The sequence below is a fragment of the Leiobunum rupestre genome, chromosome 11, assembly GCF_980474605.1.
Source record: "Leiobunum rupestre chromosome 11, qqLeiRupe1.1.hap1, whole genome shotgun sequence".
Lineage (NCBI taxonomy): Eukaryota > Metazoa > Arthropoda > Arachnida > Opiliones > Sclerosomatidae > Leiobunum > Leiobunum rupestre.
In genome coordinates this window covers 30,982,804-31,005,348 of record NC_143394.1, presented here as the reverse complement: position 1 = coordinate 31,005,348, position 22,545 = coordinate 30,982,804, and the positions used below count along the sequence as shown (strand labels likewise).

The following is a 22,545-nucleotide window of genomic DNA, read 5'->3' as shown; positions in this document are numbered from 1 at the left end:
CGGTCGATCGAACGCGTCCCCCTCCGTCCGCTTTCACTCTTTCTCTATCTTCCGTTATCTTCTCCTTTTTTCCCGCCATCTATCGGCGAGTCGGAACATCTAGTCTATATACTTTCCCAGCTGTTTCGCGGAAAAGAAATTTTTCGCTCGGCGCGCCGGAAAGAAGAAAAAAAATATAATTTCGTCGCGAAGACAGTGAGGGGGGAGTGGGTAAAGGGGGGTGAAATTGCGGCGAAAACAACGAATGATTATAAGTTACGGAATTGGAAATCGTAGTCTGCTCTTTCTTCTTATTACCGAGGCTTAGCCGGGATTTTGAACCCCTCCCGTTTCCTCTCAAAATTTTAGGAGACGCGTTTACTGGAGACGAAAGTTGACGGGGTGGTAGACTTTATCCTCCGTCCCCGCTTTTGTTTCAAGCGTAAACTTAATTCGACGACATCGCGTCTCCAAGCAGTTCCGTTCGAAATGAGAGTCGTTGAATTTTAATGGCGGACTCCGAAGCACGCTCGCGCTCGTCTTTGATTTATTTTTGGCGAGGCGTAAGTGAGCCGCTCCTATTTGCAGCGGACCCGACCGACCACGCGCCTCTGCGTGACAAAAGGATGTTTGTTCTCCGGCCCTCTTCAACGACAAACTCTTCAACATTTTACGTAGCTCTTTAGCCGATTGGCGCGTCTTAAACAACAATGTATTGTTCCGCCGGATTCCACTCCCCGAGAATAAATAAACCATCGGATTATTAATGATTTTGCGCCATTTTGTATTTAGTCTATACGCAATAACAACGAGAATGCGTTCGGGTACCAAGAATAGTCTGCGGAAATGAATTAAAGGCCGACTACATAAATCTTCGGTTTGCTCTGTCTTTCACTGGAAACCGACGATCTATGTAGTCGGCCTTTAACCTACGCTACCATCCTCGCGTTAACCGTAGCGTTTTTTAATCCCAAAACGTTCGCGTAAATGGCGATTGTCTGCGCGAAAGAGTGTCAGGAAAATTAGAAAGCAGATGAGCTTTCGCTACAATGTATGCAATAATGACTTAGAATCTCGGACGACCCATATTCTTGGTAATAAATTCTTGATAATAACAAGCGTGTATTCTTGATCATACATTCTTGATAATAACAAGCGTGTATTCTTGATCATACATTCTTGATAATAACAAGCATGTATTTTTGATCATACATTCTTGATAATAACAAGCGTGTATTCTTGATCATACATTCTTGATAATAACAAGCATGTATTCTTGATCATACATTCTTGGTAATAACAAGCGTCTATTCTTGGTAATACATTCTTGATAATAACAAGCATGTATTCTTGATCATACATTCTTGGTAATAACAAGCCTGTATTCTTGATCATACATTCTTGGTAATAACAAGCCTGTATTCTTGATCATACATTCTTGGTAATAACAAGCCTGTATTCTTGATCATACATTCTTGGTAATAACAAGCATGTATTCTTGATCATACATTCTTGGTAAGAACAAGCATGTATTCTTGATCACACATTCTTGATAATAACAAGCCTGTATTCTTGGTATTACATTCTTGATAATAACAAGCTTGTATTCTTGATCATACATTCTTGGTAATAACAAGCCTGTTTTTTTTATCATACATTCTTGGTAATACATTCTTGATAATAACAAACGTCTATTCTTGGTAATACATTCTTGATAATAACAAGCGTGTATTCTTGGTAATACATTCTTGAGAATAACAAAAACAAAGAATATTTGGGAAGCATCCTTTTCCTGGTGATTCACCGAAGAAAAACCACGCCCCTTCACCTTCCCCAGCGTAATATTTCACCCGTTTTCCCGACTAGGTAGATAATATATTCCGGGAATCCAGAAACAAAAGGCTCAAGTTGCGGCAACATATTATCCGTTAACCCGAGCACATTCTTGAGAATAATATACTATAATAATCCAAGAAGAATTTTCATTAAACGACGCGTTATCGGAATATTCATTTTAAAAATATCTCAAGCTTTGAAAGTGTCGTTTTTTGATTTCTCGAGAGTGGGTTTTGTTTCTATTCGTGCATTCGTTGCCCCGGGAGACGGTTTGCGGTCGCTTTTAATCATCGCGTCACGTCCCAATTAATACGCTCTGCCGAATAAAGGGAATATTTGGATCAGGGGCTTCAGTGGCGGATAAAAATAGGAAATTGCAGCCCGCCAAGAGATGGCGCTACTGAACCCAAACCCTGTAAATTAACTTCTCCCCGAATAACGGAGCACCGCGCGTGGAACCCTTCTATTGACGTTTTGGACTATTATTCCTTTCTGGACCCGAATCTGGATTGCGTGATTGATTCTTTTAGATCAGCTTCGCTTGTAGCGCCACTGTGGCCGATATTTCAAAGATTTACACCCAGATATTAAACTCTCGAACGATTTTAGGACTTATAATATCTTTAGGTCGTAGGATAATTGTTTCTTCTGGGAATATATTTTATTCGTGACCGAAAACTATCACTACGCCCCCTTTGGTTCGCCATTGAAACCTAGATAGGTAGCGGCTAAAGCAGACGCTATTAGATTTTCCTCATCGTTATCGGTCAATTTAACTCTAAAAATAATGATACTTGCATTTTAATATATTTTTGCATCATTGGCTTATATTTTGATAAGTTTATTTAACAGTTCTGAGGACTTTTTAATTTGTCGGTAGCAGACGCTAGATCATAGGCGCTACCTCGGAGAAGCTAGCGCCGTTACGCCATCTAGACTCGTTTCGGTCGCGAATATGAAAATGACATAAAATAGATATCTAATATAAGTTAAATTCCACTCAAAGGAATGTATTTTAGGTGAACTTAAAGTGTCGTTTATAGATACAAAGTTTATTAATCGGTATTGTCTAGTTTGTTTGGGATGATAAAGGACTATTTCGAAGGGCGCTCGTGGCGTTTTAGCGTCCTCGCTTCGCGAATTAGGCGGGCGCCCGCGTCGGAACGGGTTTCGAGGAACGAGTATGTAAAACCTCTCTAGTCAACTCCTGCTGGCTAACTAGGCTTTGGGGAGCGTCGTATATAATCGGAGCAGATGCGGACGCTCGTTTTTCGAGATTCTTGGATGTGCCGAGATTGAAAATCCAATTTCGCCCCTTTAAACGGGGACGAGCTCCTGCGAAATGACCCTCTTGAACGCGGCCAACTTCGCCCCTCTCGTAAATAGCGAACTCTCTCTTTCCACATTCTATATGGAATCGTAACTTTGAGACTTACTGAGTCCTATTCACACTGCACTCTCTTCCGATCGGATACTTCCTCGCGTTTTCTTGAACGAAGTAATATTCACTGATTTCAAGGTATAATTTGGATCCATAACACATCCAGGTTGAATCCTATTCTATTTGTACAGTGGGGTGGCGGAGTAGTTAGCACTTTCACCTCGCAGCAAGAGAAGATCCCAGCTTGTGGCACTGGGTGAAAACTCGGAACAACTCCTTAAAGGGGTTTTCCATCGAGCTCTTCGGTTTCCCCTTCCATAAAAACTTGTTGAGGTTAACGGTAATAGTAAGTGTAGGGAGCTGTTGGCTCGCGAGGCATGAAGGGCTTGCCACCACCCTCCTACGCGTTGTAACCCGGCCACCTGAATTAATGCCTTTAAAAGTCGCTTGATGAATTAGGCCTAAGGTGGTGCCTAGCTGATTATTAAAGTTGGTATTTGGCCTAAATATAACACATTTTGGATTTTTTATTTCCGATCAAAGTTAAATTTCAATTTTCGCAATTTTGGAAAATAATTGGATCTACCATTTTTGTATGGTTATTTTCGATGTTAGTGACTTTAATTTTTTCGGATTAACGAATCACTGATTAAGATTAAGATTTTTAAACATGTTTCCCCGTTTCTATAGAGATTTAATGGTTTCTCTTTGTTTTTTGGCCAATTTACTTTTTAGTTTCGAAGTCATAGTACGTGAGTCATTCGGTTTTAAATTTCCCTCTTCGTACCCCCAATTAACCACTGACCACGCTCGCTCGTTGGAATATCGACCAAACAATTTTCGAGTTTATCGAGTTTTGGAGGGAGGAGAGTAATTCCCCGACTTGACGGCGAATTCGAATGTGGCAAAACCGAACTTCGCGACGTATAACTTCTGAGCAGCCCCTCGCTGGTATCGATCGAGGTCGTATACGTCGTGCCGTTTCCCCATTCCGTCGCCGTGACTCCATCAATCCTCGCTTTAATTTGAATAATACTTGTTGTTATTTCTGGCCAGTTGATTTAAACGCGAGAAATTGCGACCGCTTGATGACAATCTGAAAGGAAGTTGTAGTGTTGTAGGTTATTAATTCAGAGACGGGGTTTTGACAAGGTTACCGTCGGAGGCGTAATTTGCGAGGACAATGCGAACTAGGCTCTTTAGTGGCGTAGTCATCCGTAGACAGCGCGTGGTTTAGAGGCGAACGGGGAGCGCGGCTTTATTAAAACGGGCCGAGATTTGCCCTCTCGGACAAGCCCCCTCTCGAAGGGGCAATCGAGAAATGTCGTGAAATGCGCCCTTTCACTCCAGTCGGACCACGTTTGCCTAATAGGCCGAGGGGGAACTTGATGATTCTCGGCTTCCCAGTCGCTTAACAAGCTAGCTATCACGCCGGCCCGACTATAGCGCCAGCACCTAGTCCGACTGCCGTCCACTTTTCTTTCCGTTGGGGGCAGGCTAGATAGGGACGTTCGGAGATTTAGTAGATCTCTCTCTATTTTATACCGTGCTCTTTTCTACGTTAAGGCAACCTGCCCTCTCCTTTTCAGTCGTAAAGATTGAAATCCCAGCCCCCCACCCCAGCGCCCTCTTTAACTAGATTCGAATTCCCGCATTTTGCTGCCAGAATGTTCTTCTCACCAAACGACATTTCGTTTCGGGAACTTTTCCTAGTAGAGGTCTACCGAAGTCGTTTAGCAGCGTACAGCTCCCGGGGATTCTTTGTGTTAGGCGTACTTTTGAAGTTTCCACTCTTAACGGACCTATTAAGCTTAGGAAGTAATCAAGAACATTGCTTTAGGCGAACTCGTGTTTAGCGCAACTTTTAAACCGTGGGTTTTGGACGTATTTCACGGTTTCGCGAATACGCGGACGCTAATCCACCGCTAGATGTCGCTATATCATACCGGTTAATATTAGTTGACTGAAGTTTGCAATTATCGCGCGAAAGTAAAGTAGAATTTTTAGCGTTTTCATTTATAATAAGAATCATCCTTATATCGAGAATGTATGCGGGACAGGAAGCACCCTGTAGGACACTTCCCGGCATCAAATAAATAGAATTGAGACTTCATATTATCCGAGACTACCCGAGGTGATAATCACCGATTTTGTTGAAACTAGGTGGGTATGTAGACCTTATGGTAACATGATATTTCACCAAGGGAAAAGTTGCAATGGGCATTAGTTGCAATGGGAAAATGTTTTTCACAAAACAGTATGTATATTTTCCCATTGAAAATAACATGGGAATCTGAGCGCTTCTAAAAAATAATAATACTAATTCTAAGTAAAATTATTAATTTTGATAAAATTCAAACAACTAAATTATATTTTATTAATTTTGAAAAAAATTCATTTATTACCGTCGATTTGGCGATTAGTTGGTAAATACAACTTTTTATTTTTATATTTCGCTTTTCTCCATTTTTACCGATTCTGATCAATTTTTACATATTTTGGTCAAATTGACCAAAATTCATCAAAATATCACAAAATTAATTTCATTTGTCAATTTATATCTATTTTTTAGGTTTTGAAAATTTTCACAGGGGGGCCCTTAGAAGCGCTCAGTTCATTTACAACGGGAAAATATACATACTGTGTTGTCAAAAACATTTTAGGTTGCCATGGCAAAACTAATGCCCATTGCAACTTTTCCCTTGGTGAAATATCATGTTACCATAAGGTCTACATACCCACCTAGTTTCAACAAAATCGGTGATTATCACCTCGGGTAGTCTCCTCGTAAGTTTAATACAATCTTGTACATGCCTACGATTTCAACGAATACACACACGTTTCATCAAAATTAATAAGTTGGCACCATCCGCGCAATCAGCGCAAAATGATTTGGTACAGCTTGTTAGTACTCCGCGTCTCTGGAAGGCTATTCTGTAAAAATCAAAAATGACAAAAAAAATCTCCATCCGTCAGAAATGGCAATGCGCATGTCGCGTAAGTTCCGTTTTAAGGGGGAACAATACAGTAAAAGCCTCTTTTTCGTTCAAGCTGAACGTTTCTGTTTTAACAATTACATAATTGAATTATATTTTTCTTATTAGGCTAAACCTTCCTCTAGTGCTTAAAATAATTTTGATAATTCTAATATTAATAGTTAACCAGATATGAGGTCCTAACTAAAGGGTAGTTTGGGTGCTTGCCTAACTTGTTTGGCTCCGGGGGTCCGAATTAAAACGTAATAACTTAATTACTTTTAAATTTAAAATTGTCAAAATTATTTTAGTTACTAAACAAGAGGCTGTTCTACACTTCAATATTAATTTTATATTTTAAAATACAAAAATAAAAGAGTTCAGCTTGAAATAGCGCGAAAGTAGACAATGACCACAGTAGTCTTCCCCCTTAAGTAGTGGTAGTATGTTACGCTATATCCGGTATTTGAGTCAAATCATAAACTAAATGCTTAAGCGGATGAAAAATAGCTATTTAATTTTAGTGCCCAAGACTTAAATTGGCACCATCGGACCATGTGTCGAAGCATTTCATTAAAATCACTGACGTCTGCATTACAGACCGCCACGATTTTAAATGTGACCAATACTATCGATAGTTTGATATTTCGATAGCAGCCTCTTTTGCACATTGTCATTTTGAATGGAACATGATTTTTTTGTCATTTTTGATTTTTCAATTTATTGGCTGGTTTTTCCTTAATAGATATTAAACTGTTTCATTAAAATTCGCATTTTAAAAAAGCAATTATCGGTTTCCTTTCTAAGGAAAAGTTTATTTTCCTATAATTTAGTAATTGTAACCTCGGCGAGGTTAAACGTTAGATAGTCCTTCCAGGACGGGAGTTTTATTGGTAAACATTGAACCCTACAAGAGCGTCCGTAGTAAACCTCGGTCGTTTTTCAAACAATGCCATTAAGAGTGTTAGCTTTCGTGACGCCGCTCCTCTCGTACGGTCAAGCGGACGCCGCTGCTAAAGGACACCGGGGAGGTGGCTTGTCTTTTAAGAGCGGTCAAAGCTTTCGGATCACGTAGGTCGATCGGAATTTGCGCTCGCTTAGTGGCTGGCGTCGGATAAAAGACGAGCTGGAAATTTTTGGAAAGTCATTATAAATTCCAATCGGCGACTCACGTTTGCTGAATAATGCGGCGAACGTGACGCGATGCGAGCGTGGAGTCGCCAGCCCTTTCGCGTGCGTTAAGGACGCGACGAAATTATGAGAAATTGGCCGAAAGAACTAAATTCTCCCTTTCGAAAGAGCTTATTGAATTTGGGACGATCTCGACCTTAATAACTTTGTATATTGTTTTATTATTACGTCCGTAAAAATATCTAATATAATAGTTGAAAGGATTGGCTCATTTTTATAGGTCGACTGTTTACTAGACTCTTTCAATCTCGAGTCCTAACTTTCTAATTTTTAAAACTTCAACATTGTTCGTTTGCGACTACTTTTAGCCTTTTAAAACTAGGAGAAATTACATAAATCGAGAACGTAATCATGTCCGTAAGAATTGGAGCTTTGGGGAACTAGAAAAAGTTACATAAATCGAGAATGTAATAATTTCCGTAAGAACTTTGAATGGGAACTTTGGGGCGTGCTATCCTTCTCTTAGACTTTTCACAAGGGTCATGTCTTAAAATATGCATATAGGGCCATCTGATGGTTTGTATCAAATATAGTATATTTTGGTTATCTATACATTTTTGTGTTTAAATCGTCTTATACCAAAGATAATATAGATTTCGTACCATAGATTCGAACTGCCTCGCACGTAGTTAATAGCGTTTACCCACTGGACCTCCGAAAAAATTAGCTCTACAGTTACCACGGTAATCAACTATAGCTTATTTCAATGCGTTAAAATATTTATTTAAAGAGTTCTAAGACCTAATAGTAGGCTTTTAAATATAACGTTTTCAACCAAATAATTAGAATTGGTAATTTTCCGTAAAAATGAAATTTTTGAAACGTTTCCGCAAATCGAAGAAAATAAAAAATTAAACATACATTACTTTTTAGTGGTTTTTATTCTAGACTAGTCTTGAGGTTTAGTTTTACTTTTGGATTCGACAAAATGTGAGGAAAATTCCGCGAAATTTAATTTTGCGAACAATATCAGACTAATCATGGAATTAAAACCATTTGTTTTCCTTTTTTCGGAAAAATACGAAATATTTTCCTGAAAAAAGGCTTCCGTAATTTTCTGGAAAATGTTCGGGACTTACAACTCTACAAATAATACCATGTCGTAAAATTATTTCTTGTAAAACATGAAAGCACGCGGAATGGTAATCAACGCTAGAAGGGCATCGTTAACTTCGTATTTACCCGCGAGTAAATAATTGTTCTAGTATCCATGTTGAAAACTGCATTAACCGAACTTATTATGGAAATTTCCCGCAAGCAACTCCGCCTATAATTCTCTTGTGTGTGTGTTTTTTTTGTTATTCGTTAAGCCTTAGTCAGGTATCATATCCCAGTTATTACAGCGGGTTTTTTATAGTCGAGGCGAGCGATAAATGTTCTGGGAGAACAAAGTAAATGGTTTGGGGTCGCTTGCCACAAACCACGTTGCAATTTTATTTCGCTAAAACCAAACTTCTCCCCGAGTTTTCTAGCTTGATATATGATCTCTATTAACTTGTGGAAAGGTAGCAGAAATCATAGCGAAGAGAGTAACGGAGGATAGAGCTGTGGGGAGCTTGGTATTAAAATAAACTCTACCCTCCTTTTTTTCTTTTGTTTTCTCTGGAGAAATTGTGGAAACGTTCTCGGAAACCCAGACTCTAAAAATGATTAAAGGAGTTACATTCTGCTTTATTTGCTTTTCCCCGCGCGGAACGTAAATCAAATTTATTACTATTCAAAAACTCTTCTATTCGTTTAGAATATTACGCACTTTTTTTGTACGGTACGAGATAACCGGGGGGGGTTTAAAGGGGTTCCGTGTATCAAGTGTATCAATTCGGTTGCCATAGCGACTCGCGCGTCTCTTTTCCTAAGTTTTCTCTCAAAGTTCCGTACAATTTCGGTCGTCATGACAACGCGAACGGACACCAATAATAAAGAATACTATGGCGAATCGTCGTCGCCTCTTTCGATGTAAAGTTTTATTTCTTTTCAATTTTTGTTAATATACTGTACGAACTAATGGTATATTAATCCTTAACAGTAACCTATTTCGAATCCTTTCTTTTTCTTCCGTTTAAATGGGCTGGAAAATCCATTTTAAGAGGCTAATGTTTTATATCGCTTCAGTTAAGCGTAAACTACTAAAGTCGAAACAACGACTGTTAGCGGGTAGTGTACGTTAAGGCGGGAATAAAAGTCTATACAAAACGCTTCTACGCCACCCGGTTGTATTTAGTTGAAAGCAAAAACGGAAAATATTGGAAATAATATTTTTAGCCCCTACCTAAGCGGTTTATACTCTCGACACAAAACAGTCGCGTTCTTATATGTTTTGACGCTATTCGATTTCTTTATTTGGTTCGTCTTTCACAAAAAGGGACGAATGTTTATACGAAGGCGGGGCAATGTTATTTTCATCTTTAAAATAAACTTCTGTTTTGCATTTTCTTGACAGGAACGCGATAAACATTTATGTATTTACTCTTTCAAATTGCATTTTCTGGAGCGTCGTGTTTATGTTTCAATTTGTTTCTCCTTTTTACCAAAGTTTGAATTTTCGCGTGTATTATTTGCCTGGCTATCCGTTGCTAATATACAAAGCGAGTTATTATTATATGTATTACAACTTATCAAAATATATTCCAACAAGAATGTGTTCGAGGGAACAGAGAATAAAAGAGAGATAGATGCGTTCGTATACCGTGACCTCTTTCCCACCTTACCGGGAGAAAGATTACACGAGCAAAGGCTTAGGGGTGTGGTTTTTCTTCCGGGAATCATTAGGTGAACAGAAGGCTGCTTACGTATTCTCTGTCCACCCAAAAACATTCTTGATTACGCGAACGGGGTGGACATTTTGAACTGGGTACCTATTGGATTTTGAAAAATTGGAATTTGATAAAACAAAGAACCAGTAAAAATATTATATATTAGATCTTAAAATGAATTAGTGTTGTGAGTCAGAAAATTTTCCGGAAATTGTTACGTATTTTTCCGTAAAAAATAAAAAAAAATTAATTCCATGATTAGTCTAATATTGTTTGCAAATATTAAATAAAGTGGCATTTTCGCCTCATTTATCCGAATCTAAAAGTAAAACTAAACCTCTAGACTAGCTTTAAACTGAATAACAATGTAACCCTATTAATGTTTTGTAGTATGTTTACTGTTATTAGACATTTTATATCGATAAAAAGTAAAAAATAATTAAAACCCTTAAAAAGTAATTTATGTTTAAATTTTTATTAATTTTCTGGAAATTGTTCCGCATTTTATTTTTCCGGAAAATTAACAACACCAAAATGAACTAATAACTTCCTTCTATTTGCGGCCTTTTTTAAGACCAGTATTATCTCGCTGCTTGTTAAATTGGTGATCGACGGAGACGGTAAACCAATATCCCCTTTTCCGGTAAGACACACTGTCTCCAATTCAGTCTTCCCTCATTGATTATCTAACCAAATGACGCGTTTCAAAAGCGATACTTTCTGGCGAGGTAATGGTGGGAAAGACGTATATAGACCAAAAAAAATCGTCTGCTTATGTGGCGCCAAGCGGGCTTTTTCCAAGTAGTATGAGCAAACTTTCTCCGCGCTCGATCTGCTAGTAATTGTGTGTCATCGAGGTTTCTGCCGTTACGAGGGGGGGGGGCAATTTATAGTCGAACTATGCCAGCAGCCAACGCCCTCTGGCCTTCCTCGTAGCCGACTCTCACCTTTATCCCTAGTATTATTAGTACAAAGGCTAACTTTACCCCATCGCTTTCTTTGGCCTAAGTTGTTCGCTACCCCGAATGGTCTGCTCGTGACTTCACATACTCACGCAATTAGAGCTCCGGAAAGTAGATACGACGACGACCAATTAGCCAAAATTACTCGCCGTTTTTAAATATTAAAAATACCCTCTTATTTTTCATTACGAAATGAGTCTAATTAGCCTCCGAAATATCGAGGATTTTTTTTTATTGCGAAATTTATGGTTAGCCTATTAATTGTTGCAAATTCAAATGCTTCCCTCTCTAGACACTTTCCCGTCGAATGATAATGAGCTAAGGTAAATCAACTACGCGAGATCTTGAAACTGTTAAGACCTAAGGCCCATTCACACCACCCAAGATTTTGAACTACTTTATTGGTTTCACACCACCCAAGATTTTGAACTACTTTATTGGTTTCACACCACCCAAGATTTTGAACTACTTTATTGGTTTCACACCACCCAAGATTTTGAACTACTTTATTGGTTTCACACCACCCAAGATTTTGAACTACTTTATTGGTTTCACACCACCCAAGATTTTGAACTACTTTATTGGTTTCACACCACCCAAGATTTTGAACTACTTTATTGGTTTCACACCACCCAAGATTTTGAACTTATGAACTACTTTATTGGTACGCCCAGTTTCTAATCGAGTTGCGTTTTCATTCACGGGCTCCACGAAAAAATGGCGGACGTTTCTCGCTTTAACCGGGAAAGCAAATTAGTCTTAATTAAAAAACAAATACCTTTACTTCAATAAAGTATGTCAATTTGCATTCATAAAGATGGACAAAATTGATATTTTTATTTAGTTTGGCTCAATCTAAAGAATGGGTACGTAAATTATTACATTTAAGTATTTCAAGCTAAGCCTTGGTCAGAAAAAGTTACCGTTGGCCAACAAAGGCTTTTGCGTTGCCAGCACGTTACGGAAAAGTGTACGACTCGTGTTGGATTACAATGTTTCGCCAAGGACAGTAGATACAGGGACGAGAAAGTGTATTGGCGGCCTCTGTTGGAATATATTACCTAAAACGACCTAAACGCAAGGAGAGTTAGTTGTAAACAAAAAAAATGGCGGTCATCTAATTTTAGCGGTTCTTGGCGAGGCTTAAGTGTTCAAAACAAATGGGCATTTTTTATTTACGCTCGTAGTTTTATTTTTAATTTAACATCAAAATGCTAAAAACTAACTACAATAATACTGTCCATGGTGAACCACGTCTTAACAATGGCCGCGGTTTGTTTACATCTAACTCCCCGTGAATATGAAGACGTTTAAAATCGAAATGTTTTTCCTGCTTTCTCGTCCCTCTATCTACTGTCCTTGGTTTCGCGAAAGTTTTAGCTCCTACGAATACACCTTTATATAAATACTGAAAAATTTCACTCGTGAAGGCCCAGATAGTTTTTTCTTCATTTATACGAATATATATGGAACCGTGTAGGCAGGCAGATGCATTAGGATGGCGTCTGGGGTATCACTTGGTGTGCCACCGTCAGGGTAGTAGCGAGGCTCTAAGAAACGCAAGCTGCGTTGCAAACAAAGAGATGAGATGGAGAAAGAGTATTATACTCGAGCATATCTGGTGGGAGTATGGCAAATTAGAGCCAGTCAACGGGGTATTCCTTGAAAGCCCCCCTCCCCACTCTCCACCAAAGCCACAGATCCAGGTTGGGTTTGCGTTACGACCTAAGGCGCAGTCGAGGGTGAAGTTTGTACGCTTCGCGACCGCGTTCGACTCTACATTTTGGCAAGGTTCCCAAGCAGGTGGCTTCTAAGGTGGAATATCACCTGGAAGCGCCACTCATCGATCTATAAATGGGCCTCTCGGGGGTGTCAATCCGCGCGCGCGGAGGAAGGAGAGAAGAGAAGTGGTACCCCCCAAAATAGTCTCCATGACAACCGCGTCAAGGTGAGACAAAACTCGAAACTATACCGTAGAGGTCATACTTTGACCCCGGTCACTGTTTTCTCTACAACCCGCGCCGAAGAAACGTTCGGCGATGGCTGGGCGCTATTTTTCTTGGCGGATGAATGACGTCACTCTATTAGTCCCAAAGTGACCGTAAAATGACGCTGGCGGACTGACGCTGATGGCTGTATGGGCGCCGCGATTCCCGAACGTCGGGGGAATCGTCAAGATTATCCCTTTTCGTATTAACGTCAATTTTATCGCGCCCATAGCCTTATGTCTGGTTTGAGAGACCAAACCTCCGTCCACGCTCAAATTGCCCGTCTTCTGTCTAACTCGTCCTTGACCAACACAAAGGCTGGAATGCTATTTTTAGAATCTTTTTACGTCTTTGGCATACGCGTAGGTTTGATTCCAGGGATGCCTCGGTTGAGTTCTAAAAAAATTAATGCCCCTTTAACCTCCCCACCTCACTACGCTGGCTGGGATGATAAATTTGTTTATTGTACGGCTTCCTACATTTTTATCCTTATTTTATTTTTATAACGTAATGACTAAAGCGACATCTCCCCTTGGAGTGTTCTATTATACTCAAAGCTTGTTTATCTTTTTGCAGGTTCGCACATTGTTTGTCAGCGGTTTACCCATGGATGCAAAACCAAGGGAGCTCTATTTACTGTTCAGAGCGTACAAGGTAACACTTATTCTCACTTATATTTCCTTCTGGTTGTTTTACTCGACTTGGTAGGTTGTTTGCCAACAAAAAATGAGGGACACTATTACAAATTATTTAGGCTGAGGTTGGTCCTGTTAGTTTAAATTTAATAAAGGCTCAGTTGACGCGCGCCTTTTTTGAAATGGTAGGGGTAAAATCACCACTTGATGGAGCAACCTTTTGACTAGAAAGTGTGAAAAAAACCTCATTAAATTATTAATGTTAAACTTCCGTTCCATGGTAAATTTACAAATTAAAATATAAATGAATTATTAATGGATTAATTTATTCTTTTCAAAAATAATGGGAGCTTTCGGACAGCCAAATCCTATATCGTTCTGAATATTTAAAATAAAAATTACACATTGAAAGTTATGCAGTATTACCACATCGATTTAATTACTTTTTTAAAGTTTAAAGTTAAACAAATTAGTTTTCATGACGGAATGAGCTGAGCCCACTGAAGTGTGGTAATAATAATCATAGCAGATGGAATTTAGAAATCCCGATAGCTTCATTGGTCATAACCCTTACAAAAAGGGTTGATCAAATTTGGATCAAATTATTTTATAAAAAAATGGACCGATCAAATGGTGATACATGTAAACGTTTTATCAAATATTGTTTTATCAAAATTTAATCAAATATTGCTTTATCAAAATTTAATCAAATATTGCTTTATCAAAATTTAATAAAATATTGCTTTATCAAAATTTAATCAAATATTGTTTTATCAAAATTTAATCAATTGATCAAATTAGGATCAAAGGTTGATCAAATTATATTTCGATCAAATAACAATTCTTTTGATCAAAGTTTGATCAAATTATATTTCGAGCAAATAACAATTCTTTTGATCAAAGTTTTGATAACATTTGAAAATTTTATGCACCATTTTCGAAAGGGATATATTTCTAATGAAATATTGATATAAGTAAAAGTAAAATTTAATTCTGATATGTTATTTTAGCAAGTAAAAGATTAGCAAATTCGGATAGAATAGTATTTCATCAAAAAATTTATCAAATTCTGATCAAATGTTATTTGAGCAAGAAAACGTTTATCAAATTCTGATCAAATTGTATTTGATCAAATAAACTTTTTTCAAACTTTGAACCAATTGTTTTTGATCACATTAAATTTTATCATACCCTGATCAAATGACATTTTATTAAGTAAGATTTGATCAAATTCAGATCAAATTTTGATAAAATTTCCAAAATTTGATCAACCATTTTCGTAAGGGAATAACGTAAATATAGGAATTAAAAAAATATATAACCGAACTTATTTTCAGAGTTATTTCGCAACAGGGTTGGCAAAAAACCAGCCTTTTTTATTTAAAAATTAAGTATGATTAAATGCGGTTAAATATATTAATAAAAAATGCTCAAATTGCCCTCATTGCTCAAATTGCCTGATTTTAAAATTACCCTTTTATAGCAGACTTATTTACCTGCTTTTATACCCTAACATGGCAGCGTATTTTCACGCGAGAAATGAATTTTAAGATCCCCTAATTGCTTATATCTAGCTCTCATTACTTGCGAAAAAAAGCGAAGGTTAATTTTTAGTTTTTTCAATATTTATAATTAATTTCTCAATTTTTTTAATTAAAAAAAGTGGTTTTAACCATGGATTTTATTCGGTGGTTAAATCCAGTTAAACCAGTGTGGTTTAAACAAGTCTGGCTGGCTCTTGCCCACCCTGAATCGCAATCAAGGTTTAGTTCAGCACAGAGTCCCCTAGTGTGTAAATCAAAATTTAATACTCAGTTTGGTTGCGAGCCCAAATCGGAACTAACCGAGAGTGTCCGGGTCAAAAAAAGTTCGGTCAGCAAATTTTAGTGAAAACCATACGTTGATTGGTGAAGAACAATTTAGCAGGCGACAAAATAATAATAACAATAATGCAAAGTGGGATTGGTTTATTTCTACCTTTGAAAGACTTTCTAGGCTTGAACAATAAAATTCGGTTCAATTAATATTGAAATTATATTCTAAATGGACCTATAATAGCTTAACTATTAGTTTATATAGTTATTTATTTGTCGAGTGAAACAACTTTCGGACGAACATGGACCATAAATAATTAACTAATGAAATTTAGACCTAGTTTGTACTCCACAAACACACGTTACAGAATCGGCGTTTATTCCGTTTATAAATAGAATATAGTACCTTTCAATATCTGTCCGTTTCTTCGCGGCCAATTTAAAATAAATTATTTGCGAGCTAATTGTTGAAAGGTGAACCTGTCGCTCGTTTGTTAAATGTGAAACAGCCGTAATTCCATAATACCCGGAGTAACACGATCCCCGCTGAAACATTTATTAGCTCGTCTTTTCTACCTTCAAAAGTACTTCTTAATTGAAAAGGGATTTTTTTCGCCGCTTTCTCTTTTAAGGCTAGTTCCCACTTGGCGAAAAAAAATTTTGCGCTATAAATTGACGCTCACGAATCAAATTGGCCAAAATTTTCAAATTCACCACCAAAATCGCAAAAGCAAATTTTAATTTTAATTTCTTTATCTGTCAAACATTGCTTATTTCAAATTACTCACAATTCCTCATTTCTTGAATAAGATTATTGAAATAGCCGTGTTCGAGTTATTTTAAATAAATCTCTAATCCAAAAACGTCTTTGATTTTTGGAGAAAAATCTATCATGTTTTGTATAAACCAATAAAATATTAAACGCACTCTCGCCAGCTGAATTTTATCACATAGGTAGCTTTTAGTTCTTTTATGAAAAAGAGATGGCGATGGAGTCTATCGCGACGCGTGCTACGAGCTATTCCAATCTCACTTCAATCTTTATTGTGAAAGTCGAAGTTTAGAGTAAAAGTATATGTGGGAAGGAATCAACTATATGTCCCAAAGAGTTAGAAATCAGTCACTCCAGGGGGCTGAAAGTCCTCTCTCCGCTACCTTTGGCTGTACAGCGTAGTTAGAGAAACCTCCGCTACTCTCATTGGCGCTACTATCTAATGGAAAAAATTGAAAGAAAATAAGTAGTCCCGAACTCGACACTAACACAAATTTTGAGCTTGCGAGAGTGCGTTTAAGTAAAATTAAATTTTTTTTATTGAAATTCTCAACATTACTCTCCATTTGGTTCATTTTGAAGCGATATTAGGCTTAGCGTTTTTAAGTATTCGCGCCAAATGATAACCTTCCCCCTAGCGATTAAAAAATACGCGCTTTTTTTCGGTACGCGAAAAATTAATTCGTCAAGTGGGAACTAGGCTTTAGTCCCCTTATTTTGGTGCGAAATCCCTTCAGGCTGCTGAAAATATAAGACGAATAAGAGCTAGAACAGAACTAGTTGAAAATGTACAGAAAAAGAACGGGAAAAAATGCCAAGCGAAAGAATAGTGTTTTGGCTCTTCCCTGTGCACCTTTCCTAAGCCCCTTCTCTGACTTTTTTGCGATGGAAGGGGAGCGGCCCAACACCTTTAATTTAATATAGAGGCTTTGCTTTCGGGGGAAAACTTTGGCTCAAAACATTTCTATCCCCGTCGACACAACTTCATTAATGTTTTAAGACTTGCCAGATTCGCACCGTCTCTTTTGATGAGGAGAGGCCACGAATTGGTTTAACCTTGATTAAATTATTTAATCAAAATTAAATTTTTAATCATTTCGTCCTTATTTTTAAGGAATAACATTTTAAGCAAGATCTCACGCGTCAACCTTTCGTTATAGATGCTCAAGATAATAAAGAGTGGAAGTTATTAAAATTTAATTTTGATTTAAAGAACGCAAAAATCTATGTACCAACGCCTCCACATACTCCGTATAAATAATCAAGATAGTTAAAGTGATTGAAGATTAATAATATCTGTATCATTTAACCAGGGTTAAATCACTTCACTAGAGATTTAATCACTTCACTAGAGATTTAATCATTTCAATCACGGTTTCAACAATTTGATATGCTATTTAATCATTACGGTCAAATCAATTCACTAACAATTTAATCATCTAACTAGCTATTTCATCATCTAACTAGCTATTTCATCATCTAACTAGCTATTTCATCATATCACTAACTATTTAATAATTTCACTAACTATTTAATAATTTCACTAACGAGTTTTATAATTTCACTAACCAGTTTAATAATTTCACTAACGAGTTTAATAATTTCACTAAAGATTTAATCATTTTACTAACTATTTAATCATTTCACTAACGAGTTTAATCATTTCACTAAATGACTTAATCATTTCACTAACGATTTAATCATTTCACTAACGATTTAACCATTTCACTAACGATTTAATCATTTCATTAACGATTTAATCATTTCACTAAAGATTTAATCATTTCACTAACGATTTAATCATTTCTCTAACGACTTAATCATTTCACTGACGACTTAATCATTTCTCTAACGACCTAATCATTTCTCTAACGACTTAATCATTTCTCTAACGACTTAATCATTTCACTAACGATTTAATCATTTCACTAACGATTTAATCATTTCACTAACGATTTAATCATTTCTCTAACGACTTAATCATTTCACTAACGATTTAATCATTTCACTAACGATTTAATCATTTCACTAACGATTTAATCATTTCACTAACGATTTAATCATTTCACTAACGATTTAATCATTTCACTAACGATTTAATCATTTCACTAACGATTTAATCATTTCACTATCGATTTAATCATTTCACTAACGATTTAATCATTTCACTAACGATTTAATCATTTCACTAACGATTTAATCATTTCACTAACGACTTAATCATTTCGCTAACGACTTAATCATTTCACTAACGATTTTCATCATTTTACTATAGATTTTAATAATTTCACTAACGAGTTTAATCATTTCACTAACGAGTTTAATAATTTCACTAACGAGTTTAATCATTTCTCTAACGACTTAATCATTTCACTAACAGCTTAATCATTTGATACACTATTTAAAAATTTAAATAGAGTCAAATCATTTCACTTATGATTTTAATCATTTGATACACTATTTAATTATTTTACTAGGGTTCAATCATTTCACTAACGATTTAATCATTTCAATCACGATTTAGTAATTTCCATAATTATTTAATTCAATCCCATCTTTTTAATTTTTATAATAATCCGTTCTTAATTAATTAACTTTTTTATCGAAAGAATATTAACGAATTGATAAAATGTACAAAAAAATACTTTATTAAACGAGCCTAATTTGTAAACAAAAAAGGATCAGTGCAAAGGTTAAAAAATTAGTTTGTAAAATATTTATAAAATCGGAAATTATTAATTGATAGAATGTAAATGTAATCAAGTTTGAGAAATGGCATCGTCCTTTCCCTGTAAAAGGCGGCCGGGATATTTTTATCTTTGAATCATCGATTTCTGACGTCAGCAGGCGTGTCCTCCCGACTTTCGTTACAATTCAATCGAGGCAGTAGGTAAAGGTGAAGTCTCCGCAATATAGCTTTGATATATCCAATTTCTATCCACAATTTGTGTTTCTTTCAATCCTCTCGGGACGAAATATCGTAAATGTTTGATGATAAAACTTCGTATTTTTTTTAATTTTTGACACGAAAACACGCTGAATAATTAAGTAGTATTACCAACGTTTGCCCTTCTCCCTGTTTTCATATATTATTGTTATTATTATTATGAAAACTATAGTGTTTTTATCCGTTTGGGGGCGCTTCTCTTTTGATAATAAGATCCGTATACTTTCTGCAGGCCAAAAAACGTTCACTTCTGTTAATGGAAGCAAAACTCGCTTTTTAGAAAGGATTATATTTAATGCTTAATGCGAAGGGAAAAGGGACCTTTTCTAATATTTAGTTTGACTCTATATGATTTTCAAGGAATACTCTATATTCCAGTAAGGCGAGAGTGTATAAACATGTCTGAATTTGGAATTATGTTTGAGTTCCATTAATTTAAAAGTTTCGTGTATTTGGAAATACGTTTTATTTATTCAAATTAATAATACCATATTTGATATAAAAAAGTTTCTTTTTATATTTTAATATTTCATTTAAAATTTTTCAATATCCAAAGGGATTATGTGGGTTTGATTACTTAATAATTGAACATAGATGGCGTTAGTAGGCCAAACTTCGTAAATTAACTTATCCCTGAACACCGGTGCGCCGCGGGTGAAGCACTTCTACAGGAGTTTGTAGACATTTTTAGCGTTATAAATAAAATAGGTGTCGAACTGACAAAAATGCTGGTATAAATAAAAACTGGAAAATGTAAAAAAAAAAAATGCGCATTAGGACATGAAAGAAAGAAATTGATGGCTGCGGTAATTTCATTTTATGACAGAGAGAGCGAGCCCCAAACTATTTCCTCACTTTGCATACAAGAGTTTCTTCGTTGAAGACTCGACTGGGTTAGGTCGGTTTCCCCCGGCGCCTAATTTTTTGAAAGCCTCAGGTTCTTTCCGCGTTAGTGATACGCTCAAACTTGATCCATGTTCGAGCCTCTTATAAGTTGTACGAGTGGCCGGGAACGATTTAAAATTCGCGCCTTTGGGTTACAAATTTTCAACTTTCATCTTTTTTCATCCGTCTTAGGGTTACGAAGGTTCTTTGCTCAAAGTCACTAGCAAAAATGGGAAAACATCTTCGGTAAGTGGTTCCCCGCAAGAAGAGCAGTCTCTCTTTTGTGGCTCGATTACGTTATGCAAATTGTTTCCCTTCTGCTTCCGCGGCTCTTAACATTTCTCCCTCCTTCAAATATTTTAGCCCGTTGGTTTTGTGACGTTCACATCCCGCGCAGGCGCCGAAGCAGCCAAACAAGATTTGCAAGTTAGTACCATATTAATACATACATATTTTTTATTTTTATACCGTAAAGATGGTTACTGAACTTACAATATTTGGTAGAAATTTGTATGTACAGTTTTAAAAAATTAAATTTGTTAAAACCGCAAGTTTTTCAAAATTGGGGTAGAGTATAAGTTATGATATATGTCGTGAATGTTTTTTCCCCCAAAGATACGCGAAATAAACATATTTCATAATTTATTCTCCATGAATAAATATGTATTTATTTTGGGTATGTTTGAAAATATGTTTTTCTTTATATTTATACAGATTTAGTGTCTTCAATAATACCGAAATAAACATATTTAATATTCCTATCCCAATTTCGATAAACTTAAAACTTGTTAGTATTTTTTAAGAAAGACGATTTCCGTTATTTTGCATATTCAGTATATAATTATGGGTACATAAAATTGTTCTAACTTTCGAATTATCTGTCGCCATTGTTTCTTGCCTCGTTGTTTGTTGTACCTGGAGCAGCAAGGCGTTCGATTCGACCCGGATCTGCCTCAAACCATCCGGCTGGAATTCGCCAAGAGCAATACAAAAGTGAGCAAGCCCAAGCAACATTCACCTCCAGCCGCAGCGACGCATCCGACTCTGGTACACCATCCTCTTGCGGGACGTAAGTACAACAGACACGATCTCCATTTTCACCTTTGACCCAGTGCCGTACCCAGGATCTTGTTTTAGGGGGACAATCAATTGGCGTTTTCAAAAAATTGTGTTTTTCCTTTTTTATGTTTAATCTAAATCACTAGGTAGTGTTGTTAATTTTCCGTGGAAAACAAAATTTCCAGAAAGTTTTCCGCAAATCGGAAAAATTTAAACATAATTTACTTTTTAAGGGTTTTTAATTTTTGTTTACTTTTTATCGATATAAAATGTCTAATAACCGTAAACATACAAAACATTATTAGTGTTACATTGTTAATCAGTTTAAAGCTACTCTATAGCGGTTTAGTTTTACTTTTAGATTCAAAAAATGAGGCGAAAATATTTAAATTTGAAAACAATATTAGACTAATCATGGAATTAAAACCTTTTTTTTATTTTTTTCGGAAAAATTTTGAAAATTTTCCGGAAAAAGGCCTCGATCATTTTCCGCGGAAAATTTTCACTATCGCTGGGTACTGCTAGTATAAACGTAAAAAGTTAAATCCTGGTTAATCAACTTTTAGTAGCTTGGTTTACGTCGTTATACCAGAAATAGGGGGGTTTAGCAAAACTACGCCCTCTAGTGCAAATAAAAGAAGCTCGTGAAATAATTGACTTAGAATTGAATTGATGACTTAGGCCTAAGGTGTGCCTTGGGTATTAGCCTAGCTGAATGTCTAAGGATTAACAAAACATTAGTGGGGTCGATTATAATAATTTAATAAAATTAATTTAATTTTATAACTAAGAAAATCTGAAAATATTCACTAAAAATTGAGGCTATCTTTACTGAATGTAATTAAAATAGTTAATAGGTATGTTATATAATAATAAAAGATGGGTAAAGTCTGACTTAAGGGTGCCCTAAGAAAGCTTCCGTAATGAAACCTCCGAAAGTTGAATAAACCTGGTTAAACTTTGGTCCAAGAAATACTTGGAGATATTTATTTTTTCTTTTAAGGAAACAATGATTTGACAGCGTTAATTTCAGTCTCTATACAATGAGACCGTATTGGGATTACGGTTCTAGAGTTGTTAATTATAAAGACGAACTTTGTTTACCTTGGCTTCAATGTTTTCCTCCTTAAGCTACCTAAATATTTGAAAACTCTATTGGTAAATACATAAAGGGGAAAATAAAATAAAAAACTGTAAACCTTAAACCGTCTTTTCCCCCGAAGCCATTGGCTTACGACAAATATCGCGTCATATTACAACCAATCAGACGCCGGCGAATCTATCGCGAATAAAACTACGAGTAAACAATACGACGCGTTAGATAGGAATCTATACTCTACAAAGCTTTATTCGGGTCTTGTAGAATCG

At 36.3% G+C, this 22,545-nt stretch overlaps 1 protein-coding gene across 5 annotated transcripts in view; it reads left to right on the top strand.

Moving 5' to 3' along the window:
* Positions 1–22,545, top strand: part of cpo (RNA-binding protein) — a 103,972-nt gene that overhangs the window by 57,944 nt on the left and 23,483 nt on the right. For 2 of the 5 annotated variants that reach the window (XM_090164122.1, XM_090164117.1), the window contains exons 2-5: positions 13,642–13,719; positions 20,311–20,364; positions 20,482–20,544; positions 21,040–21,188. In XM_090164122.1, the coding sequence (XP_090020248.1) occupies positions 13,642–13,719; positions 20,311–20,364; positions 20,482–20,544; positions 21,040–21,188 (344 nt within the window). The remainder of the gene's footprint in view (positions 1–13,641; positions 13,720–20,310; positions 20,365–20,481; positions 20,545–21,039; positions 21,189–22,545) is intronic. The other 3 variants (XM_090164121.1, XM_090164118.1, XM_090164119.1) reach the window with 3 other exon arrangements.